The 21,817-nt window shown below is 36.6% G+C and overlaps 1 protein-coding gene and 1 pseudogene across 1 annotated transcript; both read left to right on the top strand.

Annotated features, from left to right (window-relative positions):
* The first annotated feature begins 373 nt into the window (after positions 1-373).
* On the top strand, positions 374-7,244 carry LOC113079156 (sterile alpha motif domain-containing protein 10-like). The gene is made up of 5 exons (XM_026251360.1): positions 374-412; positions 2,074-2,160; positions 3,018-3,186; positions 5,864-6,004; positions 6,965-7,244. The coding sequence occupies exons 1-5, from the start codon at positions 374-376 to the stop codon at positions 6,985-6,987; spliced, it is 459 nt and encodes a 152-aa protein (XP_026107145.1). The 3' UTR covers positions 6,988-7,244.
* Positions 7,245-9,231: 1,987 nt separating this feature from the next.
* LOC113079155 (uridine-cytidine kinase-like 1) lies at positions 9,232-21,382 on the top strand (annotated as a pseudogene).
* Positions 21,383-21,817: the final 435 nt, after the last annotated feature.

The raw sequence follows: 21,817 nt of genomic DNA, 5'->3' as shown, positions 1-21,817 counted from the left end.
AAAGATTTTTTAAATGTTTTTGATACATGCCTTTTTTCAGGATTCTGTAATGAATAGAAAGCATTTATTTGAAATAAAAATCTTCTTTCAACCTTATAAATGTCTTCACTGTGTAGGGATTTTTTAGCTCTTTTCTCTTAAAGAGGGGAATCGAATCTAAAGGTTCAAATTGATTTAATTGAACTGATTCCAAATTTGATTAGTTTATAATTCCTCAACGGTTCATCCAATGAACATTAAAATCAGTATATCTTGTCTCATCTTTACTGCTTAAGATCAGTTTGCACCTATTTCATACTTTAAGTCTGTTTGTTTTTCTTGTGTTTGCGCTGAAAATTTTTTTTATTTGAGTTCTGGATGACTTGATCCCTCGATGGTACAGCACGTGAGCACAAAGGCTAAAAGCCCAAGGGTACGCGAAAAGCAAAACTAGCCAAGATATTTTTGTACCATTTGGTTTTAAAGCGAGCCAATTTGGTCCCTCCCAGAAGCGACTGTCCCAATAAGGGTTGTAACGATATACCGGTATGACAATATAACATGATATAAACATGTACGATTATCATACCGTGTACATTTTATTATCTAAGGTATTGGGAGAAAATAACAGACACAGAATCTCACCTGCACCTAGGCAACAACTTTTCACTTAACTGTTCTCTTGCTCCACCCACACGTACAGCGGAGACAACATCAGAGACAGAGGCCATTATCTTTAATCTCTATCCCATGTCGAAATATGAGTTCAAACTGGCACTAGTATGGAAATACTTTTTATATAGAACAGACGAATGCTTATTTGTCATCGAGGGTAGACACAGTTTGCAAAAACTGTGGTCGGAAAGCGGCTGCAAAATGAGGAAACGCATCGAACATGTTAACTTATTCAGAATATCATCCCTCCAATCAGATACAGCCATGTCCCATTTATAATTTAAGGTTTAAGCATTAGTATTTCTGTGTTGCAGAGTGAATCCCAGGATCCAGTCATGACAATGAATTTACAGTAGCTACTAGATACAATGCAGATGTCTCATAAATGTGCAATTTGATGGACTGATGAATAAATCCAAAACAAAGCTGTAAAATAATGACAAAAGCACTGCTATATAAATATATAGGCTAATCTGTTTGTTATGTTGTGTACTACATACTCAAGTATGCGCCGGCGTGGAATCAAGAGCCAGGTTTAACAGTGCTGCTGTCTCACTGAGGACATGAACACAAAACACTGACAGAACAATTAATAATCATTTCATCATTTTATTTGAGACACTCAGAGCTCTTCACTGCAACCCGTTAGAATAAATGTCCGATTTTTAACTGGAAGAAATTGACAGATATTACGATTGCACTATAATGTAGCCTACTTTAAAAATAATAATAATAATAATTGACATAAACATTTTTAAGGAATATATATTTTTTTCCCCTCATTTTAATTTAGTAAATCTCTATTGTGCAGCCCTTTGCGAAAACATAAAAGAGTAAAGGTTTTAAAACATTAATTAAATGGTTAAATTTTTATCAATTTTCATGCAGTATATTTGTATTAAATCATAAAAGTACAGAATCTATATACAGAAACCAGAATACATACTGATTTTTAATTTGTATGTATAATTCATTATAAATATAAGTTATTAAACTAATAAATAATCAGTGATTACATTTTCTTGTTTTTGATTAATGAAATTTGAATTTGCTTTCAAACATTTGTTCAACCCAAAAACTAAATTGAATTGATTAATATTGTATACCGTGAAACTGTATAACCATGATATTTTCTGAGATGATTATCATAACGTGAAAATCTCATACCATTACAACCCTAGTCCCAATCGGACCCTGTTGCAGGAGCGTATGGTTCCTTTCCCGCAAATAAATTAAAACACTGTTTAATTCATCACTGTGGAAGTGTCTTTGTGGGTTTTGTTAATAACTTAACGTTTGTACAATTCCAGATTTCAGCATTACATTCATACCAAAGCAGTGCCAATAAAACAAGCTTTCATTCAACACTAAACTTTCCATATCTTACACATGTACAAAGTTCTTTTTTCTGTTGTTCAGTTAAACGTTATTGCTCTTCCTGTGGAACATGAAGCCGGGTCAGCAGGGGATAATCAACCATTTGCTGGCATGGTTCTAAACCAGAGGGTTTTGATTCTTGGATCACCACCATTGTCATTGCTTTAGACGTCTCTTGAGACAATTGGGTGCCTTGGTTAATTTCTTCGATAAATTTTATGACTTGAAAAATGGTTAGGAGGGAGAATTTCTGGAATGTAGAGTTTCAACCGTTCACATGGTGATTCACAGGTTTATTTGTGTCTGTTCGACAGGGTTCCTACACATGTCACTTAATTGTTTGTGTCCTTGCTAAATAACATCATGATATTGTATGTCACAGATACATTAAACTCCGTTTCATTAGCTCTCATAAACTCTCACTGGCTCCAAATGTGGATGATTTGCTAGAATTATATTTGCATGATGATTTTGAATAATTAGTCTGTGATCATAAGAAAGTGTGATGAAGGTCAAGTGAGTATTATTGTGGCTCATGTCACTAGCGCAGCCATTGTAACGAATACTAATCATTCTAGAATGGCCTTCATTTATACAGCTCAATGTGCAGAATCATGGCCGTGTCCGTTAGGCAGCCAATCAGATGGCTTTCTAAGATGAAAACATCCATCTTAATCACTGCCGGTGCTTGACATGGAACACAGTTATTTAAAAAAAAAAAAAAAAAAAAGTTTATTTCCCAGAGTCCTTGGCAGAAGGGAGAGCTATTTATCTGTTTAATTATTTTTTTTAAATTCTGCTAGAGAATGGTTTCAAATGATTAGTGCTATAAAACTTTGTGCATTCATGCATGGTAGGACTCCAGAAGGATGCATTTTCAGTCACATTTCGATATTTGTTTGTTTATGCCACTTCACTGTGAAATGCATATTTAATTTAGATTCCCTGTCTCTCCCTTTCCCATGCTCTATTTCTTTCTCTTTCAGTTAGGTTCAGGTGAATCTTACTCTGTTTACCACACCAGCCCGACCTTGCCGTGTCTCTCCAGGCCAGTGGTTCTGTGGTCTCAGCAGGATGTGTGCAGATGGTTGAAGAAGCACTGTCCACACAACTACTTGACCTATGTTGAAGCTTTCTCCCACCACGCCATTACAGGTGTGTTATCAAATGTAAAACAAAATAACTTTTGTAGATTTTGTATATAATTAAATATATCCCCATATGCTTTTAACCTGTTAGCAATTATTCATATTGAATTGCATTCTGTGTAAAATCACACATCACAGTGACACTGCACAAAATCACCTTTATGTACCGCATGCACGGCAGTTAGCAAATCCCTTGACACCAACACATCTACTATATCTCATATGGTATGAGAGAAGCATTACCATTTTAGCTGAATGTCAGCCAGCCAATGCTTATCTACTATTCCAAAAAAATCTGTCTTTTGTCAAAGAACTGGTACTATTTCATTCTCCCATGAATTTATAGTGTTTTAAGCTTTCATGCTCCATTTTTAATATTCTAGAAAAATGTAAATGTTTTAGTACTGGCACAGAACCCTCAAAAATACAAGATTAGAAATCTGCCATCAATGCCCACGGACACTTAATTTTCATAACATCTGAGACATATAATTTTCTTTCATGATACAGTAACATGTACAGTTCCAAAGCCTTCATTAGCTATTTGACTGAGCTGTGAAAGGCAAGAAAAACGTGTCAAGCTTTTAAGTGCCTATGAAAAGAATTGGGCACTGGAAAATATATCTGCTGTCATATATAATGTCATATAATAATATTAGCAACATTTACAACACTGTTCGAAAGTTTAAACTAAAGGGGTCATATGATGCGATTTGAATTTTTCATTTCTCTTTGGACTGTTACAAGCTCTTGGTACGTAAAGAAGATCTGTAAAGTCCTCGTTTAAACACGCCCCCATATGTCTACATCACATTGTTGGAAGATTTACATAAGGCCGCCCAAATGTTCACACAAAGAAAGAAGTCACGACTTTGATTCTCGCTGTAGTATTGTTGCTTTAGCAATGTTTTGGAGAAGCTGTGTTTCATTGTGAAAGTCAAACTACTTTGTTTGGCCTTCAAAAAGAGGACACAACTAGAAATCAGTGGTTAAGTTGTATTTACCACACTGTTCCAGAACAGTTAAAACCAAATCTTCAGATGTGTGCAGCGCATTTTAGTGAGGACGAGGGCTGTTTCCTGAGAGAGTAGCCTACAATGCCGGTGTCTTTTTCTATAAAGTGGGGCAATAAAAACTTTGCAAGGACAGTCTGGCGCTTCTGACTCACAGCCTGTAAATAAGTTTTCAAATTTAAAGAATTTGCCAACGATGATTCAAATGCGAGTTTTGAGCAGTGTAGAGCAGCCCTTGATGTTTGTTGTTTCTCCGATCACAAATGCAGACATGGTTTTATGTCTAAGCGGCACGATATGCAACGCAATGCATAAAAACACAATATAAGTCATTATAATCAGTAATTATGTCCTCAGTAGTTTATGTTTTTGTTATGGGTTTTATTGGTTTTGTTTTGTCTTGCAGGGGGACATACCATCATAGTATGTTAAGGGGCGTAACATTTCTGTCACACACTTGAAGTATCCGGCCAATCATAATGCACTGGATAGCTGGCCAATCAGCGTACACCTCACTTTTCAGAACTTGTTAAAATAGATGTATTTCAGAAAGGCGGGGCAGAGAAGAGCATCAATAATGTACAGTATGTGGAAAAGAATGTGTTATTTGAACCTTAAACCACATAAACACATTTCATTACCTGAAAACAGTTTTTACAAACATATTAAACATCAAAAACTTTGATAATAATGTTTAATGAAATTATAATTATGTTTAATGAATTTGTAATAATGAAATATTCCTTGAGCACCAAATCTTAGAATGATTTCTGAAGGATCATGTGAAATGGCTGCTAAAGATTCTGCTTTGCCGTCACAGGATATATATTAAAATAGAAAAATGTTAAAATTGTTATAATATTTCACAATATTATAATATTGCTGTATTTTTATCATATTTTGAGCATAAGAAACTTTCAAAAACATTTATATTTTATAGACACAAACTTTTGAAATAAATGAGTATTTTATATTGACCATCAATGGGGAAAGCTGCAGCCAGTTGGATTTTTTGAAACTAGGATTCGCTGGCCATAATGATATCTTTCATTATTATTTTACCATGTTTTTCTAGTGGTTTTTTGAATTATAGTGTGAATATGCGACTCATATCTGAGCAGGTCACGGGGTCCTGCTCTCACACTGCCGCTTAGACAGCTATTTCTCCCACTCACTTGCTCACTAGGGTCCCGTGTGTCTTCACGTCCCCCACAAATCCTCTCTTCTCTCTCAGTGGACACAAAGCATCAAGATCACAGATACCCTGGGTGAGATCCATAGAAAAGGAAATTGAGAGAAAATGAATATTGGTATTCAAAAAGCATGAGGACAAAAGACAGGCGCAGTGTTTTTTCTACAAGGCTGTGGACTGAAGTGTTTAGAGTCACAGCACGAGAGGCTCAGTTGGAAACATAGTGGAAAAATGAACCCGGGGCGGCCTATGCCCTCAGGCAGCAGTTCCACACAGCATGTTACCATAGTCACATATTCAAACATCACTGAGAACACAGACATAATAACCTAAGGGGGATTTGCAATGCTGTAATTTGTTTATAGCTGTCAGCAAAACTGTGCGTAAATAATGTAGAGGCTGCAGGGCTTGTGTGTTTCCAAAGAGATCTTGTCTACTGAAATTGTCTCTCTCTCTCTCTGTCCCTTTGTGTTTGTCAGGTCGTGCTCTCTTGAGATTGAATGGAGAGAAGTTAGAGCGGATGGGTTTGGTGCAGGAGACTCTGAGACAAGAGCTTCTCCAGCAGGTTCTACAGCTACAAGTACAAGAGGAAGGGCGCAACTTACAGCTGCTTAGCAGAGGTGTGTGTGTGAGAGAATAAAGCACAAAAATGAGGAAGAAATATTCTGCAGCAGGTAACACGACCTAAAAGCAATAAAGTTTGCATAATGGAAAATGAAAGTTAGGGTGGCTTGGTGTACTTGTGCCTATTTAGGTTTCCCTAGAAGCTTTATTTTAAGCTTTAGTGCAGTGAATTTTACATTTTTATTACAGGGATACCCCAAAATGTTGATGTCCTCTTGCAAGGAACATAATTTCCAACAGCGTAAGCCAAAAGATAAATATTTAAAAAACATTTACAATGTGTTTAGTTGACTACATCTTTTTCTATTCACTATTGGAGTTATGTCAGATAAATAAACATAAAGGTAAATATAAAACTAGGGCAGTCATTGGAACATTAGAAATTAGAAGAAATTGGTTGCTTGTTGATAGTCCCAAGTTTGGGGTCGGTAAATTTTTTTAATGTTGTTGAAAGAAGCCTCATGCTCGCCAGGTCTGCATTTATTTGACCAAATATACAGCAAAAACAGTAATATTGTGAAATATTATTGCAATTTAAAACATTATTTTTGGTTTTATTATATATTTTTAAAATATTATTTTATTCCTGGCAAAACAGAAATCATTCCAAGATGCTGATTTTGTGTTCAAGAAACATTTCTTATTATTATCAATGTTGAAACAGTTGTGCTGCTTAATATTTTTGTGGAACCCTAGATAGATTTTTTTCGAGGTACTTTGATGAAAAGAAAGTAAAAAAACAACAGCATTTATTTGAAATAGAACTCATTTGTAATAAAATCCTATTGACCCCAGAGAGAAACTCAGAGAGAAAACTGATTCTTCAATTTTGATGTCCACTGTATAGCACTGGTATGTGTGTAGGTTGCCACTGGAGAGCTACGCTGAAACATTTTTGATTCATTCGCTCATTCATGCTTTTTTTCTCCATCCCTCACCTTCCCTCTGTTTTCCAGGGCTATCCGGAAACCTGTCATAGCTTCAACCATGCGTAGGGCAGTTCTACTAGACTGGCTGCACTCTGAAGGGACATCAGTGTGTTTGGTCAGGCTGAGGCCAGAGACGTTTGACTGGAGCTGTCATGGACTGGGACACGGGGACAGGTTTCAGTTATACAGCTCAACCTCCACATTCTCACTATGCTTGAATAAAACTCATACCAAAGGAGATCTACACAAGGAGCTTTCATGTTGTCCTCCCATGATTTATCAACCTCAAATCTGCTTCGAAATGCAAGCAAAATGCAGAGGAATCTTCAATCTTTATACCTGATAAAGGCGGACCAAGCTGGCTGTACCAAAGCTCTCTGGATTTTGTAAAAACTCAGTTCCACTTTTAAGTCTACAAGACCTTCTACAGTGATGTAGCTATATTATGAACTTTAACCCACAGAAATAAGCTTGCTAACTATTTTCTGCTGGAATGTGACTTTGCCAGATGTGCCCTGAAACGGTCAAGATTGTGGTTCTATGTAAGCAAAATGTGTGCAGTTCCTACAGGTGTTCCAGGACTCATTTCACGTTAGATACAAACCTAAATGATTAAAACCTGCATTTGTACTGTGAATCCAACTAGACGGCCTGTTTTAGTTTTGTGACAACTGTTGTTGTTTTTTAACTTAAGAAGATTTTGTCTCTGGGAACAAAAAGTTAAAATGTGTCCAAACTAGTTCCCCATGTGACAATGATGCATTTCCACTGAAACGATGAGTATCATTGGCCACAAAAAGCTGTGTTTATGCTGACGCTACGTGTGTTCCCATTAGTGCACCATGGGATAGATCACATCCTAACTGATCACCAACCGAGATTTGACCTTTGAGGTGTCTATTTAATAGACTCGTTCATTAAAACATATTGTGGTGTATGTAATAATTCTTTACAATACCAGGTCCTATGATCTATATTTTAATTGACCATACACATTCTTTTTTGTAATGAATATCGTTATATTTTGCTTTTAAAGAGTTTCAGAGAGTAGGTGTCTGGCAGGTGGCCAACTCAGACATTGTTTCTTTCTCTTTCCTAATCTCTCTTTTAAAATGAAACCAAGTCACAAATGATATCTCTTTAGTTTCTTTTTGACCTCAACAAGAATATATGTATTTTTAATAGTCAAAAGCGACTGTCAATTATGACTTGTTGCTTCCATTTAGTAGTATTAGGGAAAGCTCTGTTTCTAGAGCATTTGAACCAAAAATTTGGATATATGCACCTGTGGTCAAGGTGATATATTTTGGGTAATTTTTCAGACAAAAATATGAATATAAAAAAAAGGTCAAATATTAATTTGAAGTACGCTGTGAGATTTTAAGTTAAATAATTCTATAATTTAGCAAGACATTTGCAAGTTCACATTTCTCTGATGTTGATTAATGGTCACATGACATGTAAGTTTTTTTAAAAATCTTTTTTATTAAATGTTTATATATATATATATATATATATATATATATGTGTGTGTGTGTGTGTGTGTGTGTGTGTGTGTGTGTGTGTGTGTGTATGTATGTATGTATGTATGTATGTATGTATTTTGAATTATTATTATTTAATTAATTATCAGCTTTTCATCTACTCACAAACCCCAAACAGTCCTCTCTTAAATCCCAGCATTTTATGAACCCTGGTTTGGGAAGACTAGCATAGCAAAATAAGTCGAGGAGATTGTGTCTCACACTGTCTATCACTATCAAATTTTTGCTATCCATTGGGTTTTGGATCTGTATTTTTTTTATTACAGCTTTATTTAACTAAGAGAAACGTCTGATACAAAACTGACTCTTAAGTGAAACCTAAGAACTCTGTGCAGTTAAGCTTTCGAGGCTCTCTGTGTCTCTTGATTCTATTAATCCATGTCACCTGTAGAGCTGATCCTCTTATTTGATCAACCCCACAAACTATGAGTGAGCTAGTGAGTATCCAGACAGAAAGAAAAGACATTTCTATTTATTAAAGGGTTTCTTGAATATATTGTTCAGTGGTCAGCAAACGTTCTAACTTTGAGGTTTACTCTGAGAAAAAAAAAAAAGGCAGATCACAGTGTTAAATCTGCAGATCCGGTGCTTTCTTAGAGCAGGCGTGTTTTGTTTATTTCAGTGCGTTCAGCCTGGTATGATGTCCGCACTCTCAGTGACCCAGGCTTTGTGCTTCAGCTGTGATTATTAGCTGGTTTATCTGTGTTGGGCTGTTTGAGCTTCGATGAGAATGTGACCTTTGTTGCTCATATGGAAGACAGCCATCAGACTATTTTAGCTGATATGAGCACGCTGCCTGGATACACAGGGGCCAGAATATCAGGCTGCTGGGCGCTCCGTACAGATGGAGGGTAAGTTATTAAATGGACTGAACTGGTTAGTTTTTAAAAGGTTAATTGATTGCTGTTTTGTCAACTCATTTGAGTATAATCTGAACAGAGTGACATATGCAATTAAAGAGTAGATCATCAACATGGTTTAGAGTGCTGCAGGTGCTGTTTTTTTCAGGGCCTTATAATTTTCTAAGACATTATGTCTTTTGGCTAATACATTACCATAATTTTAGCAGCAGCTTTCTCTTTTGCTGTGTTTTGTTGAGCTGTTGTGATTGTTCTGCAACTGGTGGCCTGATTTAGTCACTCACTCTTGTTGATACAAGTTGAGTGAGAGTGACAGTTTGTGTATGACACTGACATGATGAAAGTGGAAAGATATCGTGCTGCTGTTTTCAACCTGTTAAATGAGTTCAGTTAGATTTATGACTGAAAGGTTGTTTGTTTCAGTTTTAGGTTGAATCAGTTGATTGTCAATTTTATGACATATTGTACAAGATAGTTTAGTTCTTGTTTTAGTAACATTTATTGTATATAGTATTTCTAAACTTGTAAATAATAAATGTAAATAAAAAAAAATTATATTAAAGTTTAATATTAAGTTATATTAAAGTGATTTGCTTGTCATGTATGTGCTTTTGTTTTTATATTTAGTTTTCATTCGTTTTTATATTTAGTTTTCATTCATTTTATATTGTTTTTAGTTTTATAAATTTTATTACGGAAACAAAATGTATTTTATTTGTTATACATGAAACATTATGGAACTGAAAAATAATAATTTAAGTGTGTAATTTATGTACCTCTAGTGGCACCAAAAAGAAAAGCAAAAATAACTGTTGTCAATAAGGTTTCCCAAACACTCGTCCTGTATCCCATTGGTTGGACATACAGATTGCATCACCCAAACGCACCCCATTGGTTGAGCTGGACAGAATGTTTTGATAGAAACACAGAGAAAGTGTGTTGTTCACACTTTTTGGGTAAAACAGAACCTCCACTGCTCCCCCGGCACATGTACCATCTACACAGCCGGCCGCCCGCCCTGTTACAATAAACATGGAGCCCAGTTTAAAGAGGCCATTGTTATTGGTACGAGTAGACAAAAACAGAAAAATACAAATGACTTCATGTAATGATCAGTCAAATAAGATACTTTCAGTGCTAGCTTAGATTGTTGCATTTTAGGTTTTATTGTAGATTGAATCTTAACAAAATTTGACAAAATTTGAATGTTTGTATGAAGTATTCGTGTTATTATAGGTCTGTGTGTTGGCAGTGCCTCTGGAAAAACTAGCCAATGAAATCACTGAAGCTTTGGATGTTCCTTGGGCGGTTTTGCTGTCTATGAACTCATTTTATGAGGTGAGATCTGAAAGAGTGATTGCTCCACCATGTGAAGTTAATCTGGTAAATCGAGTACTTCTGAAAGTCTTTGTAATCCCTCTCCTTCCTCCTTCATCCCAACAACAAAAAATCAAACAAACATGAGTAAATGACAGATTTTTCACATTTGGATGAACTGTGTCTTTTTATTTTATTTTAATTTTATGTAGCCCCTGACATGTTTTTACTAATACTCACATATTAATGACAGCCTCAGATGCCATGTATGTGATCAGAATATAATAGCATCCCTTGCATTGCTGTTAATGCACACATGGTTATAGGTCAGGATTGTGATCTTTCTGGTGTCTGTGTCTCCCCCACCAATGATCAGACATGCAACCTTTATGTTATCCATCTGCAGGTCCTGTCTCCAGTAAAACAAGCTCTGGCTGCCAGCAATGATTTTAACTTTGACCATCCAGGAGCTTTTGAATTTGTACTGCTTGTGACCACGCTGCAGAAACTTAAACGGGAAAGTGTAAAAATCCCAGTGTCACTACACATGGACACCAGAAAGACTGGGTGAGTGTGATTGGCAGATGTTTCACATACTTTCCAGAAGTATATTAAAAATATATACACCACATAGAGTCATAATTTATAAGAGTGGCATGGGAAAGATTTCAGTTTGATGGCGTTTGCTTTTTCATTTCAAACTCTTCCAGAAAAATGTCTATGGTGCTAGTGTCATTATCTTTGAAGGCATCTTGTCCTTTACAGACAAAGAGCTCTTGTAGGTATGATGAAATGTTGCGGTTTCTGGATGTTTTGTAAATACTGATAAAAATTCAAAGCAAAGTAAGTGATTAAAAATGTTTTGGTGATGAAGTAAGGGAGATGTTGAGGAGGTACTATTTATCAAAATTCATCCCAAAGGGATCTCATTAAATCAAAATGTAATATAATTTAATTGATTTAGACTTTTGTGGCTTTTAGTCCAATAAAGAAAAGAATAGGAATAAGATCTATATGCTAATGAAAACAATGAAAGCATAATATTGATTCTGCGTTAAAATTTCTCTTAAAAATCTATCTCTCTCTCTCTCTTTTTTTTGCAGGTGATGGACATGAAGACTTTTGTACATACAGATTCAGATATCTGGCTGGTACGGTGGCTGAGGAGGGACATCACAGAGAGAGGACTGGACATTGAGGGTGTCATTAAACAATACAATAAATTTGTAAAACCAGCCTTTGGGCAGTATATCGAACCCACCATGAGACTTTGCAGACATTGTAGTGCCACGTGGTGAGCATATACAGTATTGTTCAAAATAATAGCAGTACAATGTGACTAACCAGAATAATCAAGGTTTTTAGTATATTTTTTATTGCTACGTGGCAAACAAGTTACCAGTAGGTTCAGTAGATTGTCAGAAAACAAACAAGACCCAGCATTCATGATATGCACGCTCTTAAGGCTGTGCAATTGGGCAATTAGTTGAAAGGGGTGTGTTCAAAAAAATAGCAGTGTCTACCTTTGACTGTACAAACTCAAAACTATTTTGTACAAACATTTTTTTTCTGGGATTTAGCAATCCTGTGAATCACTAAACTAATATTTAGTTGTATGACCACAGTTTTTTTTAAACTGCTTGACATCTGTGTGGCATGGAGTCAACCAACTTGTGGCACCTCTCAGCTGTTATTCCACTCCATGATTCTTTAACAACATTCCACAATTCATTCACATTTCTTGGTTTTGCTTCAGGAACAGCATTTTTGATATCACCCCACAAGTTCTCAATTGGATTAAGGTCTGGAGATTGGGCTGGCCACTCCATAACATTAATTTTGTTGGTTTGGAACCAAGACTTTGCCCGTTTACTAGTGTATTTTGGGTCATTGTCTTGTTGAAAACCATTTCAAGGGCATGTCCTCTTCAGCATAGGGCAACATGACCTCTTCAAGTATTTTAACATATGCAAACTGATCCATGATCCCTGATATGCGATAAATAGGCCCAACACCATAGTAGGAGAAACATGCCCATATCATGATGCTTGCACCTCCATGCTTCACTGTCTTCACGGTGTACTGTGGCTTGAATTCAGAGTTTGGGGGTCGTCTCACAAACTGCCTGTGGCCCTTGGACCCAAAAAGAACAATTTTACTCTCATCAGTCCACAAAATGTTCCTCCATTTCTCTTTAGGCCAGTTGATGTGTTCTTTGGCAAATTGTAACCTCTTCTGCACATGCCTTTTTTTTAACAGAGGGACTTTGCGGGGGATTCTTGAAAATAGATTAGCTTCACACAGACGTCTTCTAACTGTCACAGTACTTACAGGTAACTCCAGACTGTCTTTGATCATCCTGGAGGTGATCATTGGCTGAGCCTTTGCCATTCTGGTTATTCTTCTATCCATTTTGATGGTTGTCTTCCGTTTTCTTCCACGCAGAGTATGTGAGCGGAGCGGAGTGGGAGCGGAGCGTGGAGTGGAGCGGTGTGATTTTGACAGGAGCGAGGAGCGGATTTTTTAAAAGTCGGAGCGTTGTGGTTTTCACTCGCTCCAAGAGCACTCCACCACCGCTCCATCACGAGTACAATTCATGCCAAATGCCGGTAAATCGCAAGTATTCACATTAAAAATATTTAACTATAGCTTGATACAGATGGATCTCTCAAATAAGAAGGTTACAATGACGACAATAGCCGAGCGGGAAGTTATAGGTTAGTTCTCAAGGAGTTTGTCTGTTCCTTTTACTGAATATTTTCGGGTCAAAGCATGATTTAAACAGTTACAGCACATTCACACGCAATCGCTTTCGCAATAATGCATTCAAACAAATGTAATCTTACAGTGTTACTTCATCTGATTTTGAATGAGCATAAATCTGTAAGAAATGCATTGATCTGTAGATAAAATAAAAAATGTACTGTTATTCTCATCACAAACAAAATTTGCACAGCAGAATACAGTAATTATATACCTTTTAATGCTGACATCCATGTTATTAGTTTGGCATGTGGTAGGAAAAAAAAGTTTGCACACAACAGCCTAAGCCACTTTGAAACTCCCCTGTTATTTTATTTTTTATTTTAATATAGGCTACGTTATGAACATAACATTTCAAACATACTGAAATACTTTAGCCACGGAGCGAAGGCGGAGCGGTGTTTCTGGTCTCACTGAGCGCGGAGTGGAGCTGGAGAGGGAAATTGTGAACCCGGAGCGGAGCTGGAGCGGAGTGATTATTAAATGCTCTGAGCGCGGAGGGGAAATTGTTGCCACTCCACTCCGCTCACATACTCTGCTTCCACGTCTCTCTGGTTTTGCTCTCCATTTTAAGGCATTGGAGATCATTTTAGCTGAACAGCCTATCATTTTTTGCACCTTTTTATAGGTTTTCCCCTCTTTAATCAACTTTTTAATCAAAGTACGCTGTTCTTCTGAACAATGTCTTGAACGACCCATTTTCCTCAGCTTTCAAATGCATGTTCAACAAGTGTTGGCTTCATCCTTAAATAGGGGCCACCTGATTCACACCTGTTTCTTTACAAAATTGATGACCTCAGTGATTGAATGCCACACTGCTATTTTTTTGAACACACCCATTTCAACTAATTCAACTAATTGCTCAATTGCACAGCCTTAAGAGCGTGCATATCATGAATGCTGGGTCTCATTTGTTTTCTGAGAATCTACTGAACCTACTGATAACTTGTTTGCCACGTAGCAATAAAAAAATATACGAAAAACCTTGATTATTCTGGTTAGTCACATTGTACTGCTATTATTTTGAACAATACTGAATGCATTTCTGCAGTGAATAATTTCAAGTTACAGATGTTATAATTATTCATTTCTCTCCTTCTCACACAGGTGGAGGCAACATGGTGGCCATTGACCTAATCATTCAGCATGTTCACAGCCAGCTAGAAGAGGTGAGTGAAGAAGGGCATTACAGTAGTGTCCTGTGAACTTAGCTTATCCATTCTTCCAGCCCAGGAGAAGTTATGCACTTATTTTTGTGGTCAAATAGTCCACCCTAGACGAGATGTGTAAAAAAAAAAAAAAAACAATAATAATAATAATATTTTCTTTTTACAACTTACATAAAAAAAATACATATTTTACAGTCAAATTTCAGTTTCAACTTAATATTCACTGAGTAGTAGTAAACAGTCTGTTTTAATAAAGGAGCTCACAGTCCCCTGTCTGACAAAACTAATTTAGCACTTTATCATTAGTAGAATATACAATGTGTAAAATATAAAAATATAAGTGCAATATATGCAATATGCCAAACTCGTTGTGGCATGTTGAATAGACTTCAGCTTCCTTCATATTATTACACACTACACATCAAAACGGCGCCCTCTGCCTGTGAATTTAGGGAAAACGTAAGTAAACGGTTCTCCTTTTGGTACTTTTTCAAGAAGATAATATTTCTCACACTCTCAGCTTTCTCACTCGTTCTCCTTCACTGGATTTCACTTTTGTCTTCCATCTCTGTTCTGCTGCATGCATTCAGGTCGAGAAGCCTTTCCTCTTTCTCACACACACACCCTCATACATAAACACAAATTCACACTCCATGAAGAAATTTACTTTTTTTTTAAAAAATATAAAAACATTCTGTGGGCTAGTTGTGTATTTATACAGAACTAAAACCCATGATTATGTTTTTAAATGAAGACAAACTGCCCACAAAGATCCTTTAGTGACAGTGTTAGAAATGCCATGCACTGGTGTACAAGTGTCTTTCATTTAGATTTGAATAATCTTTTTCTCTTTGACAGTGCGGATTTGCTCTATGTCTCTTCTCAGGGTGCACCTGGCCACGGCCCATCAGTCCCAGGCGCTTCCTCAGACTCTCAGTGTGCTGGAAAGCGCACCACAGATCGGTGGTCTGCATATGAATCAGTTCTAAGAAGCACATCAAAAGAAATCCAACTTTTAAATGTTAATGTTTGTTGTTGAAATGTGTTCTGGAATCCATTCATCTGTTCCGGCTGCCATTCAGAATTCCTCACATGTGTGAATCAGGCTAATGACTCACTGGCCTGCTATACCATTTTCTCAGCGTCTCTTATGTACTCCTCCTCAATTTTTCTGTTTGTTTTAAGGAACAAAGACACTAGCTGTGACGAGTTCATCTTCTACTCAAAGAGACTGAAGCGGTTGCTTATTGAAAATGTCTTTCTTACCCTCCGAGGCGTGTGTATGTGTGCCACTCATTGTATTTTTTTTCCAGAGTTTGATATTACTGTGCAATCAAAGCTGAATCTTTGATTTAAATGATCACTAAGGCTTGATACAAAAATTACAGTGGAATTAATTACATGACCTTCATGTCAGTTAATTAATCAAATTAATTGCTGATAATAATAATAATTGCACATATAAATAAAAACTTTTCATTGAATTAATTATATATGCCAGTTAAATAATCAAATGAGTAACAATTATTCACACATCAATAAAAGTTTAATTTGAATGAATTACGATATGGCAGCTAATTAATTAGAATTAATTTTTAATAATCATATATATGTCAACAAACAATTGAAGTGAACTAAATATATATGCCTGTTGATTAAACACACTGCAATATTTAACTACAATTTCTATTTGAATAAATCATGTGAAATGCCAGTTAATCAATCAAACTAACTGCAATGAATAACACTTATATGATTGTTACAGTACGATTGAATTAATTACATTAAATGCCATATAATTAATAAGACTGTTTGCATGAAAAATATATATTTTTAAATGATTCACTTTATTTTTCATTTTTTATAATTAATCATATTATAAATATGCCTGTTAATTTGAAAGTAATTATTTAAATAAATATAAATATATGGTTTATGGTTAAGTATTAAAGTAAATATGACTGCCTTAATATAAATGTTTTGATGACCTTTTCTCATCCCTCTATGACCTTTTGTCATGCTTCTATTTATCCCAATAATTACAGAGCAGAATATTTTCTTCTCAGCTGTACTGTGTATCATCACATAAATATTTGTTCTTTTGACAGGCCTGTTTCTTCCAGACACTGCAAGGCCAAGAGTACGAGGGACCCAGATTTAGTGGAAAGGGTATTTTTCATCAAATCTTTGTTTGAAATCATATTGGTTTTGAAGCAGCACTTGTCCTCCTGTCTCCTAGATCACAAGTGTGTCCATTGAGACCATGGAACCTGCTCTGAGAGCTGTGTGCAAAGACAATTGGCAAGATTCTGATCCAGACTAATCTGCAACTTTCTAGAAAAAATGGCCTTTTCTCTGTTATTTTCTAGGTTGTTAGCAAACCCTTTATGTCCATTTTGCCTGTTGGTCTCTGTCTCCATGGTAACAGAGATCCTGACTCCTCAGTTTCATTCTTTTTGGTGGCTGTGGTTCCCTCTTTCTCACATTGTTTCCTTGGTAACTAAGACTCGCCCCAACCCCCCGGCAACACACACACACACACACACACATTTAGCTGCACTACCTGCGACTGCCCAGAGACCTCAGTGAGCACCATGTGATATTGATGGACAGCACCGTTTCCACAGGAGCGGCGGCCATGGTGGCAGTGAGGGTGTTGCTGGTATGTGGCTATTGACCTCATTCCTTCCAAAATGTAAAAACAAACATTGCAAACCCTGGATGGCTGTACAGTTCACACTTTTACACAAGACGTATTTGATTCTCTTCTTTAGGAATAAAGTATTAAGGTACTGTACCACATTTCATTGTGAAAACGCTTTAATATGTTGAATGTAAGTGTGTGTATGTACAGGACCAAGATGTCCAGGAAGACAAGATTGTGTTGGCTCACACCTTTCCTCATGTCAAAATCATCACCACTGCTGTGGATAAGAGCCTAGATGACTTCTGTCATGTCATTCCAGGGATAGGTGAGTTTTCCTGACATTCACTTCCATTCAAAAGTTAACCTAAGCTTTTTTAAATAAAGAAATGTATACTTTTATTTCGCAAGGATGTATTAAATTGCTCAAAAATAGCAATTAAGACATTTACAATTTATAGTAAATTTCATATAAATACTGTTCTTTTGAACATTTGTCCATCAAAGAATTCTGAAAAACTGTTTTCACAAAATATTAAGCAGCATAACTGTTTTAAAAATTGATAACATTTTTTATTGAGCAACAAATTTGATTATTAACTAATGTTAACAAAGATTAATAAATACTGCTCATTGTTAGTTAATGCATTAATTTGAAATAATAGGACCTTATTGAAAAGTGTTAGCAAAAATTCTTACTGATCCAAATGTTTAATGGGTCATTAAATCATTTCAATACATTGTTTATTTCCCTCAGTTTAACATCAATTCTACAATTTCAAGAGAAATTTCTATTTGATTATTCTTGAGGTAGCTCCAAAGGAACAGGGTGGATGTTTTTTTTTTTCATATGTGCTGCTGCAGCATTAACACCAGGGGGCAGAACCTGTCTTATCGTGATTTTGCTGGTTCAGTAAGGACACTCAAAAACCAACTATGGAACTAAGATAAATTTGGGAAACATTTGTTGTTTACGTAAGAGTTTATAGACAGTCGACCTTAGCTGTTTTTTTTTTCTTTTCTTTTTTTTTTTTACAATCTTAATAGAATCTTTTAAAAAATTGTTGGAATAGAATAATGAATGACCAAGTACAGGAAAAGTGCAGAGATAGTTAGAAGTTAGATGTTAAAGCAAAAAGCCATAGAATATTAGAAAATAGTTCGATATGACATCTATTTCAACAAAATGGAGGAAACCTTTTTTTTTTTTCAGAATTTTAGTCTGTTTTACCAAATAAGGCAACTGGAATCAAAGGGCAGCTATCAAAGCATTAAACTTGAATCTTTATCTGAAATTAACCAAACATCATCAATCTCTTAAGCATCCAATGGCGCTTCAACAAGCCAAAGGCATGAGCTAATAATGAGACCCAAGCCACTAGAATGCCATTCAAGAAGCCTGATTCAACTACCAATCTCACAGTCTAATATTCGCAGGGTGTTATGATTTTGCCATTTTAATGTATGGGGGAGCTCAAATGTCTAATTTCATATAGAACTACAGGTTTTCTCCCAATAAGTTAATATACAGCCTATTATGATAAAACTGTAAATAAGAATCTGAAAGGAAAGCAGCTTCAAAATAATATTTTAAAGTGTGTGAATAAATCCAACCACCCCAATAGATTTATGTTTCACTTTCCATAATTTGTGACCGACTGAGAAGCATTTTGGAGGCAGGGATTTACAACTTTAACAAGACTCAAACTGACACAGGCAGAGACTGGGTTTTTTCAGTCAGATAGGGTACAAGTGATTTCAAAACATTTCAGATGGTTTATATATGTTGTGGATATATTGTTTACCTGATATAAGATGCATTTAGTTGAGTCAAGCACTTCATTGCAGTATTATGGTGATTATCTCTTCAGCGTGCAGTGCGAGCAGGACATACAACAATGCAGAATATTAACAACTATGACTGGGACTGTCATACACATCATTATATTGAGAACACTTATAATATAACAGTTAAAAGTTTTTTAGGGTTTAGCTGCCGTGTATTGCCATGTTCTGCAATTTGTTGCTTGAAGAATGCCTCCACAAAATGAGTTCATTCAGAGCCACGCAAATACATTCATGTGCATTCAGGCCCTTTTTGCAGATAGGGTAATATTAGGATAGTCCTAATATTAACATTGTTGTGTAAATAACAAAGTGTATTCTATATGAAATTATGAATTTAATCCCATTGAAAAAAAAATTATATCAAATGCGTATCTCTACTTGTCATCTTCAGCAGACGCAGCTCAAAACAGAAATGCAGAACATTAACTACTGTCATATAGGCTAACGTTAATGAGAGCACTATGGTATTTTTTTTTTTTTTTTAATTTAGTTTTTTTTTTATCTTTTAATCAAAACATAAAACATTATTTACCCCATTTGTATCTGCGATGCTTCCTGTGTATTTACGTCCGTTAATTATGGCTGTCGAATGTCAGACTCCCAAAAAATATCTCCTGCTCCCAAACAGCCAAGAGAGACTATGTTGAATATTGGCAAGATTCGAGAATTCCAATCAGACTATGAAAATCTTTATTCGGGACACACCCCTAGCATCCACTATCCAGTGAGATTTTCTTGGTGACTGGCAGCTCTTTAGAGTGGCCTCCGAAGCATACAAAGAGCAGCTCTGAGTGCCGAAACAGCCCAGAGTGCTCAACATACACTATAAGGTCCCAAACTAGGCAGAGTGGATTAGGACCCTGTTAACCTTCTTAATTGGTGCTAGAGAGTGCTAAAAGGGTGATGACTTTTGCTCTAAATGGAGTGGAGAGCAATTTTTGCATATAGCAGTTGTTAGGCCCAAACTCAAGATTTGAAGCACTTACTGACAGTGCTTGCAGGTCACCCACTCACTTGACTGACACTAAAGCCAGGGGCAAATAGGGGCCGCAAGTCGGCTGACTGGAGTAGCTCAAAGTGAGGGCCCCATAGGGGCCTGAGGACTATAATTAAAGGGCGAGGCAGATTCAATAGCCACTTTTCTATTGTCTGGCCAGTGTGAGCCAGTGCTTCAAATGGGCCGTGTCAGGCTAACAGCCTCGGACCTGTAGCACTGAGGAAAACAATGGCGTTGTATTTCCACTGTCAGGCCAGAAGTTCCACTGCGCTTCACTAAAACCTGCCTTTTACAAGCCTCTTAGGAACAACTTTATGAACCCCATAATTTCACCAACAAAGAGAAGTTAGCAGAAAACTAATAAGAAATAAGTCACTGGAACTAGCGCAATCACAAACTTATTATGATAAAAGTGGTTGTCTGTTTGCAACATTTGTATTAACGTTTTATTATAGAAAGTGATACATTGATTATAATGAATTAATTTATAAGGATTGAAAATTAGTCACACAATAATACAGTGTAATGAACATAGCCTGCTTATTCAGTCGATTCTGTTTATTTGTAGTCACAGTAGCCTATATACACATCACATTTAGAAAGAATGATCATTTCTATATTTTTATAAGTACCCAAACAAAAAACATTATTATATTTTTATGACAGGCTACACGGAGCTAAACTCTTGAGGCGATACTTATAACTGATACTTATACACGATTGTGATAAGCTCAACTTATTTTAAAAAGTTTTTAATGCTGGTGTAAGCTGTTAGCTTTATAAAATGATCCACGGTGCTGACGCTCTCTAGACGCAGAGAAACTCCTAGACGCATACCACTCCTCTAGCCCCCTTTTCGTCGGGCCAAAAGACCCTGGCCGTTGGCCCCTAGGAAGCACCGATGAGCCACGATCAAGCTAATCTCCCGTAAGAGACAACGTTGTTAATGCTGATTGGCCAGCCAAGAGAGAATGATTTGCCTCTATAGCCTCCACATATACTCTAAGCTTGTAAGGGGTGCACCCCTTGTCCAGCAGATCTTGTAGAAAAGTTAAGATGTAGGACAAGTCACAGGAGGATTGGTCTTCATTTCATGCTGCACACCAGTGAGAAAACAATGACCATTTAAGGGCATGGAGTCATCTTGTAGACAGAGCTCTAGCTACCCTCACGAGGAGCTTCAAAGACTCCTGTTCAGGGGCTGAATCAACTTGGGCAACCACGTCTGATTCCTACAGAGTTGGACTGCCAAGAGTACCTAACATTTGACTTTTCTGACCTGTCTGATGACCTGAGGAAGTAGGGCAACCGGGGGGAAGGAATGCAAGCGAGCACTGGGCCAATTGTAGGCCAGGGCATCTTGCTGCTTTGAAAAAAAAAAAAAAAAACGGGCAGTGAAAGTTGTCTTCTGAGGCAAAGGGGTCCACCTCTGCCCTTCCAAAGATAGACCAGATCATTTGAACCATTTGGGTATGTAGTCTCCATTCTCGTACAGCTACATTGCCCCAGGACAACATATCTGCTCCCTTGTTCATTCTGCACGGTACATGAACTGCTCTCAGTGAGAGTAGTTTGCCCTGTGCCTATAAAAGGAGGCATTGAGCCAACCTGTAAAGGTAGCATGACTTTAGACCACCTTGGCAATTTCTAAAGTTGCATAGAGCTTCCCAACCTGAGTTAGAGGCATCTGTTGTGACTACCTTCCTTCTGGAGGTCAGTTCCAACGGGACGCCTGATT

This window comes from Carassius auratus, unplaced genomic scaffold (genome assembly GCF_003368295.1).
Source record: "Carassius auratus strain Wakin unplaced genomic scaffold, ASM336829v1 scaf_tig00027233, whole genome shotgun sequence".
NCBI lineage: Eukaryota > Metazoa > Chordata > Actinopteri > Cypriniformes > Cyprinidae > Carassius > Carassius auratus.
Note: the sequence above shows the minus strand (reverse complement) of the source record. Positions and strands in the feature narration are given on the sequence as shown.